The 8,635-nt window shown below is 40.1% G+C and overlaps 2 protein-coding genes across 2 annotated transcripts; both read right to left on the bottom strand.

Moving 5' to 3' along the window:
* Nucleotides 1-1,844: 1,844 nt before the first annotated feature.
* On the bottom strand, nt 1,845-4,092 carry LOC106943716 (parvalbumin beta-like). Its single transcript, XM_015027025.1, has 5 exons — nt 3,982-4,092; nt 3,333-3,399; nt 3,082-3,214; nt 2,199-2,308; nt 1,845-2,112 (listed from the first exon to the last, which is right to left on the bottom strand). The coding sequence occupies exons 2-5, from the start codon at nt 3,391-3,393 to the stop codon at nt 2,087-2,089; spliced, it is 330 nt and encodes a 109-aa protein (XP_014882511.1). The 5' UTR covers nt 3,394-3,399; nt 3,982-4,092; the 3' UTR covers nt 1,845-2,086.
* A 1,547-nt stretch (nt 4,093-5,639) lies between these two features.
* LOC106943717 (parvalbumin beta-like) lies at nt 5,640-7,959 on the bottom strand. The gene is made up of 5 exons (XM_015027026.1): nt 7,854-7,959; nt 7,051-7,116; nt 6,719-6,851; nt 6,337-6,446; nt 5,640-5,933 (listed from the first exon to the last, which is right to left on the bottom strand). Exons 2-5 carry the CDS (start codon nt 7,106-7,108, stop codon nt 5,908-5,910), a joined length of 327 nt encoding a protein of 108 aa, XP_014882512.1. The 5' UTR covers nt 7,109-7,116; nt 7,854-7,959; the 3' UTR covers nt 5,640-5,907.
* Nucleotides 7,960-8,635: the final 676 nt, after the last annotated feature.

Genomic DNA, 8,635 nt, shown 5'->3' with positions numbered 1-8,635 from the left:
TTCCCCACAAAAAAAAAAAAACGTGGGGGGGAAATTTTTTAATTTTAAAAAAAAAAAAAAAAAAAAAAAATCTGAAAAGTTTAAATGTGTTTGGCCCATTTTAGAACAATAGTAAACAAATATTTTAATAAAGACCAAGGAACACAGCAGGCGGATCAGGAATAAAGTTCTGGAGGGGTTTAAAGAGATTTATGTAATAAAGACAATCCCAGGTTTTGAACATCTCACAGACTTCTTTTCAATTCATCATCCAGAAATAGAAAAAAAAGAAAAAACATGGGCACAATTGTAGAAATCCATCCATGTTGATCAGAGCAGCCAAAAGGCTCATAATAAGCATGTGATATGCAGGGAGGATGATGAGATCCAGAGATCAGGTGGGAAAATGTGTTCACAGAAAACTGTGAACAAATACAATTTGGTGTATTGTTGAAATCAATTTAAAAAAAGAGCCAAAAACATTGTCATACATCATGTAGGTAGATGCTCTGGTCAGATGAGACCAAAAGCTGACGTTTTCGTATCAACGCAAACTGCTGCAATTGTTTGAAAATTAACACTCTAACAAAAAAATACTGTCTGTAAAATATGGTGACTGCAGCAACATGATGGATGACCAAATGCAGCCACACTGGGAAAGAGATTCAGGCTTACTCAAGTATGAAATTGCTATTCATCGATGCTCCTCTTTAAATCTGAGTAAGCATTAACTACTTTACAAAAAAAATCAATAACAATTTTCTGTCTGTAGGCACACAAAGATGTTTGATTCATAAACCAAAATACTTGTTACTGTAATTGCAGAATTTTTTTTACTGAGAGACTGAATATAAATGAGCACAAATTTGAACTAAAAATATTATTGAAATTAGGTATCGCTCTGTAAGAGCCATAAAACTTTGCTGACATAAAATGTCAGCAAACTGGGGTGACATTTTTAGTTGCAATGTGACAAAATGAAAAAAAAAAGTGGTGTAAATGCATTGGAAAGTATAATATAAACATAGATATTCGTTATTGAAATATGACAAATATTACATTTGAAATAGTGTTTGAAGTAGTTATTTCGAACACGCTGGTCCAAATTACAGAACAAAATAAAGAACAGTAAAATAGAAGGTAAGAAATAATCAGAAGTGGAGCAACAAATGCAACCATCAAGGTGGCTGATTAATTTTTTCCAATGTTTTCAGATGGTTGAAGGGTAACGTGGAATCTCCAAACTGCCATCTAGTGGTTGTAGGGCGGAACTATAAAGAGAAGCAAATGATTTACGTGTTTGTCAGACCTCTCTCAGTTTGTACTGGAGTTCATGTGCTTAATAGTAATGCCATTAAATGGGGTCACAATTATTTGGATGCCTCATAAAAGTGGTGATAATTTTTTTCTAATTTCTTATGATAATTAAAATTTTAGGGCCAGGAACTAAACCACAGGATAATGGGGTAGGTAGGGCACTAGATTTGGAAACATATAATACAAGTGAAATGGCAGAATAATATTTTTGAGTGTGCATCCAAGATTAAGGTCTTGAACAATGCAGCAGGTGTTTCTCTGCCATACATAGGTGTTTAGCCCTTGCAAAGTGGATCTAAATAATTTTTGACTAGTAGTTCTCTGGAGATTATCAATCTTTTTTTTTCGCAGCTTTTTTTGCACTTTTTTTTTTTTTTGCATAGAATCCATGAAAAACGTTCCTGACCCTCTGAGCCAGGGCTCATATCATCATGTATTTGACATAGTTTCCTTTTCTATTGCTACTTCTCCAACCCAAGAGGGGCTATGTGGACGAAATGACACAAAAACAAAGAAGTAAGACCGTAGTAAAAGAATATTTTATTTTCTTTTACTTTTAGTTCCTGGAAAGTGCATTATAGATTTTACAGTTAGCAAAATTCATATTTAAGACATGAACACAACCGAGCGACATTCACAATCATCACCTTTTGGACAGTGTGTTGCATAGAGGAGGAAATGTCCCTTAAGCAAATGTATAAAAATTATTTATATTCAGATGAAAAGGGGGGAGGTCGATGTGGGCATTGTTGTTCCATCAGAGCATGTGTTGTTGGTCATGTTGCCATCTTTATGCCTTTACCAAAGCAGCGAACTCTGCAGGGTAGACAGAGACAGAAAATCATGCAAAGTTGGCCATTTGTTTAAGCAAGGGACTGTCCAACGAGTGTCTCGGCACGTACCATCAGCGCCAATCTTGCCATCTCCGTCGCTGTCACCGGCTTTGAGGAAAACCTTGGTCTCACCGTCGGTCAGTGCACGGGCACCTCCGCTGAAGTTCTGCAGAAACAGCCTGCCACAGACACAAGAGGTGCTCAGCTAACATTATTGATCAAAACACATCACAAATAGACCAAATAAGGCAGCTGTGCTGGAATCACAATGCTAAGGTGGGTTAAGCAAGCATAGTCATGGACATTTTTATTTAAAACTATTCATGGTCGCTCAGTCCTTATCTCAGGTCTCAAAGACGTTGAATGTCAGACGAGTTTGGCCCATCTGATCAACCCCCAAAACTCTCCAAACATATTTAGACACCAAAAGAAACCATCTTTCCATACACGATATCTCACTTTACAACCCCTTTGTTCAGGTAAAGTTCCTTCTCTTGACAAGATTTTGCTTGGTGGGGCAGGTGTCGCCTCGAGAAAGATTTAAAAGGATCTCCCAGATGGGGGCCACTGCTAAACTTGAGATGGCACAAGGGAATACATAAAGAAATGTAATGCATGCTGATGTTGGATTACAACTGCAAATAAAGGCGTGAGTAGGCTGCAATCCCAAAAAATTCTCTCTAAGTAAGACTTTCTGGATGCGGCTCCACTAAAATTTAAAGGATAGTCATAACCGCCTCTGTCTACCCTCCTACTGCTACTGCTGAATAGCATTTAATCTTAATTTAACATCATAAGATGAGCACCCCTACCCTTAAAGGTCTCCCATGTGAATGTAGAAATCCATTCCTTCTTGCATTCCTGCAGTATCTTGTATCAGTTAACTCTGTTGGTCACTATAGTAATTGCTATCTAAAGTATGAAGCCCATTTTGTCCAGCCATGCATCTTACTTCAGCTCTTCCTCCTCAATGAAGCCACTCTTGTCCTGGTCAATGATGGCGAAGGCCTTCTTGACATCGTCGGCGCTCTTTCCGGCCAGACCGCAAGTCTTGAAGAATTTCTTGTAGTCGAATGAGTCCGCGCCTGAAATCAGCAGAGTGTATTATGCTACTGAGACCAGAGGCAAAGACAGTGGCTATCAATAAGAATAAGGATACAACAAAACACAAAGCAAGAGTAAGAAAAAGTATAGAAGAATCACCTTTGCACTCATCCAGGGCTTTAGTAATGTCAGCATCATTCAGTACACCTGCGAAAGCCATTTTGATCTGCAGAGATAGAACACTGATTAATTTAAACTCTTGTAAAAGCAGTTGTCCCTAAAGAAACAGCCTATTTGTATTAAGGACTTGATCATAGCTCACTGCATTGCAAAAAAACAAACCACAATCACAAAGCTAAAGAAACAGAATTTTGATCACTCTATAAACAATTCACACCATGTCTTGCAAACAAACAATGCTGATAAAATAGCTGTCTTTTGACTTTCCGAGTAGAACAAACAGAATGAGAAAGGGTTCCGATTTCAAATACTTGAGTCCAATTCTCTCTGAAGTGCAGGGTTTGCATTGCTTCACTCCTTCCGTGAAGCTGAGATTGACACCTGCAACTACTGCGAGATGCTGAGGTCTGACCAATAATCCAAGGCTCTGTTTTTTTTTTGTTTTTTTTAAACGCTGACGGTCCCAAATGTAGGCATTCAGTGTGTTTCTTTAGGTGCTGCAATGCAGTGAGGTCCTGAGCAAACCCAATGTCAAAAGAAATAAAGAGCAAAAAGGCTTTTCAAGGATGCAAGGCTGGATGCGGGTCCCGCATTTTCTCTTCCCTTTCCTCTCTTCCTTCAGACTCACCTCGGTTGTGCCTTTTGCTTTGTAGGGTACAGATGACACAGACAAGACTGGAGTCGACTGCAGTGACCATCCCGGTGCTCCCAATGACCTTTTATATACTGTCACGCTGTGGAAATCTGAAGCATAAGATAACTGACACCGTGCTGAGGAGGAGGAGATGGAGGAGGAGGAAAACGAAGGAAGGGATGGGGCGGGGGTGGGTGGGGGGCTCGTACTGCAGCTACAGAGCGGTCTATTTTAAGTTTCAAAAATGAAGACGCTTAAAAGGTGCGTTTGAAGAAGTCTTTAATGTCCCTGGCTGCTAAGAATAGGCCTCCGTGCTGCTGAGGTGGGCGAATTGGAAGGGCTGCTGCCAACCCGTAACCATATTCATGAGGATACTCAGCATGCATGTAGCTGGAGTAAGTTGGACAAACTGGTTGTTTCTGCTACTTTTAACACTAACCAGTTTAAAGGTATGATTTAACCTCTCCTTTTAGTGAATCTATTGCTCTTGAGCAGAGCATAGTTTTGTGTATTTGAGGTGTTATTTGTGTACTGTGTGGAATGTGAAATAAATTCACTTTGTGAGGAATCTGGTTTTCTTGTTACATGTCAGCAATGGGTATATAAGTCCAACCTTTGAAGAAATATTTTGTGTTTTTTTTTATATTAAAAAATATCATTTTTAGGTTTTAAAGGAAATGGAAGATGTTTAGAAAAAAAAATCTCAGTCAGCCCTGTTTTGACCATTTCATCTTCACAGAGCATTGGAGGAAATGTCTATTTTTGTGTTAGAGGGCAAATCAATTCTGGAAACATTGCTCAATGTTACTAAATGCTTATGGGGCCTTTGTCTTTGTTTTCAGACAGAATAATTAAATAACTCTGTAGAGGATAAAACTGAAGATCTATGACCAATAGGTGGCAGCATAATGCTGTGGGGTAAGCTGCAGCCCTTGAGCCTCTCTCTGTTTTGACCACTGCCTGACTGTAACTAGGTGAGGTTGTTATCTGATAGGGATGAGGGTTTACATGTTGCTCACTTGCAATGCCCACTGCAATTGCAATCTGGCTTCAGAGGGAAAAATAAATGGTTTGAATATCTTTTTTAAGCGAATGCACTGCTTTAGACTGTTTTACCCTCCTAAAAAAGATGTTTACTGCAAAGAAAGTGAATAAATAAAGTGGGTAATTGGCTAAAAAGTCCTTAAACCAGTGTAGCTATTTGCAGTGGGTTTGAGCCAGAAAGCAGTCCTGCTGCTGAGACAGGGACTGTTAATAGCCATCCTGTTGCCACAGCACATCATTTAACTGATTATGCAGCACTTGTAGAATAAATAGATCTTGGACTAGGTCATCTAATTACCCAAAGTTTGGCAGCTATCTATTGCAGAGCTCCCTGGGTCTAAAGAAGCATGTGAGCAAGGCCCTGGGGCAATTCCCAGCACATTTCCCAAGCCCTGGCCAGTGTCCAGCCACGCTCCCCTTCCCATTAACCAATTATGAGAACAAGTGCCGGGCAAGTCATCTAACCCATTGCTTAGCGGCTCTTGAGTATTCAAAAGCTCTGGCATATGAGGACTCACTTGACACTGGCTCTTCCTTAGCCCCATTGTGTTGAAATGATTTCTGTTAGGAAATGCAGCACACTCAGCCAAAGACTGACCTGAACAAGATGACTTCACACCAAAAGAGTATTTATTCCTGGTTTTTCACTCTTCCTCAAAAGTGCAGATGGTGTTGTACAGTTTGCACAAGTCATCATTTCTGAACACATAACACAGTTTGAGTAACATTAACAGCAAAATATGTCTTCCATGTTGAGAAACAGTTCGCAGGCAACTCATAAATAAGGTATAAAAAATATTCTTTCAGCTGGTGATTAATGAATCTTTGAGGAGTTTGCGGTTCCATGAAAAGAAGTGGATCTTGGTCAGTGGAAATTTATGCCTTTACGAGGGCAGCAAACTCTGCAAAAGTAGAATGAAACTGCTGTTAGTTGCAGAAAGTAGAAAATCTTTGCAAAAATGTATTGGCGTAAGACTCATTGAGCCGATTCTGACCAAGAGTTACGATTGATACAGTTCAATGGCCAAAGTGCAAAACCTTCTGTCTGCAGGATTCTCTCATTGGTAGATTTCACTTTAGATGATGGGAACCAGTAAAGCTGCTTTTATTCAGTCTGCATGCAGGAAAACACTTCTTGTGACAAAGAATTAATCTGATGAAGAAAAAAGTCCAATCAAGGTCATTGGGAATACAACTGCTAATTTTCAGATAGACGGTTTTGTACTTTGGCACACTGATATGTATATATATATACATTTTTAAATTGCACTTCAATTCTTTTAAGTTTATGCAAAGAACTCTTACCATCAACTCCGATCTTGCCATCACCATCACTGTCACCAGCGGCAAGGAAAGTCTTAGTCTCCTTGTCGGTGAGTGCCCTGGCACTGGCAGAGAAGTTCTGCAGGAACAGCCTGACGAGCGGGCAAAAGAGTAAGAATTAAACCTACGCAGGTAAGCCTTAACTAATCATTCAAATCTTTTTTGGTCTTTTAGGTAGTTAGGAAAAATGTAATGCATGACTAAGCAGGTCAAAAAATATTCAAATCGACTGAAATGTGATCAAGCCCAGCCCTCAAACAGAAGGATGGCTATGCAAGACTAGATAGTAATGTCACATTTTATCCACATTTAAAGCCAATAAGCTTTGAATTTAGCGGCACTAAGTGTTGAAGTAATGTCTTACTTCAGCTCCTCCTCCTCAATGAAGCCACTGTTGTCCTGGTCAATGGTGGCGAAGGCCTTCTTGACATCATCGGCGGACTTGCTGGCCAGGCCGCATGCCTTGAAGAAATTCTTGTAGTTGAAGGAGTCAGCAGCTGAAAATGCACATTTCGTCTCCATTAGTGCCGGATACGTCAGCAACAAGGTGTGGATGTCTCAGGGTAGCTGTAGCTGGCAGTTTCTGAGGCACGTTCGTGAAACTGAGAGTTTGGTAAACGTCTGCCTCTCTGCTCTTAGCTACTTTGGTAAGTTTAAACGATGCAGTGCTGTGTGAAAATAAAGGAAAAGTCTCACCTGCGCAGCCGTCCAGGGCAGCCTTGACATCAGCATCGTTGAGACCAGCGAAGGCCATTTTTTATTCTTGGGAGGAAAAGGAGACAAATCTCAAGGTTAGGATGAGCATCTGAAATACTAACAAGTTCTTATGTTGTTACAGTGGAAAGAAAATAAAAAGCATCAACCAAAATGACTATGACAGCATGCCCTGAGACTTTTTATGTCTAACAAAAGCATAGATTTTAGGTTATAAAATCGCTGATGAAAAGTTATTCCTTTCCCCTCATAGCTTCACATAAAAGTTGCTTCCTTTTTTGTTGTCATTTTACAAACCTTTGAAACATCATAAGCATCTATGTTTGCTGATAGCTAAACAGCTTCCCTGTTTAGCTAGCTCCTGTGAGGATGTTTCCCCACAGGAGCCTACAGACTATTCATCCCAAAGCGTTTAACTGTGACCGCACTTAAGAAACGATGCTCTCACCAGGAGACCAGATGCACACAGGCATGAATATCTATCAAACATTTTTAAAAGATGGCAGCTGAAAACATTCACTGCTGCAAAAGCATGAGTCAGTCTAGCTCTAGCCAACCAGCATTCTTCCAAAAAACGTTGATCCTCTGAAATGAAAAGGCCCGATTTGGTCAACTTTAGTGTTAACTGAAATGTCCTGAGGTCCATGCGTTTGCTGCCTAGATTGGTTCCATTTCTCCCTACAGCTGGTAGTCCACAAAGATCCCCCTCCTCTGAATCCGTTTCAAACCCGCAGTGTGATCTGCAGAAGTCGGGGTAGCTTTTAGAAGGTGCACGTCCCACTCACCTTTGCTCTGCGTTGAGGCGAGTGAAAACCAAGGCGGACTCGAGTGAATGCCAAAAGTCTCTTTCCCCCCTCTCTTATATATCCTTGAGCAACACCATTTAGAGACGTTTGAGTCTCAGTATCAGGTACCAAGATGCATGGGTTTCGAAAAAATGTGTCTAGTAGTCTGGAACTATTTTTAGGTGAACAAATGAGGATGCTACCATGTGTGCTCAGGCCTATAGCTAGACATGTGGAAACTCGAGCAGGCCCCGAAGCTCGTCGATTTCATGGCACATGTTGCAGTCGTGTTATGATTTACAGCCAACATTTAAAATGTTGATTTTAATATTACAGTACTATAAATGTGCATATGTAAGAGTGCAGGGCACGGTCAGACACTTTATCCTAGGCGATGATGAGAAGTGAACACCAAGTACCTGCAGCCACTTGGTGTTCAATTTCCTGATTACTATAGAGACAAAATAATTATTTAAGACCACAGACAGACATTGCTCCCCACATGAACATGTCATTCAGAGCTCTCAAAAGGAGAATGTTATTTTTTCTTATGATGAGCTGTGATTTTTATTGGACCATCCTTGTGCCAGACACATTCTTCTACATTTCACTGATAAGCAGTGAAGTTTATTAAAATCACTGCATCCAGTGTCATTCAGTGTCTTTTATTCCAAGTTATTACAAGCTGTGTAAGTCATACTGTTTTGTCCCCCCCCCCCCCCCCCCCTTTTTTTTTATTTTTTACAAATACTACATTTTTTATCAAACTCAAATCTACATGT

This window comes from Poecilia latipinna, unplaced genomic scaffold (assembly GCF_001443285.1).
Source record: "Poecilia latipinna isolate Pla-1442-1.1 unplaced genomic scaffold, P_latipinna-1.0 Scaffold5757, whole genome shotgun sequence".
NCBI classification, from domain to species: Eukaryota; Metazoa; Chordata; class Actinopteri; order Cyprinodontiformes; family Poeciliidae; genus Poecilia; species Poecilia latipinna.
Note: the sequence above shows the minus strand (reverse complement) of the source record. Positions and strands in the feature narration are given on the sequence as shown.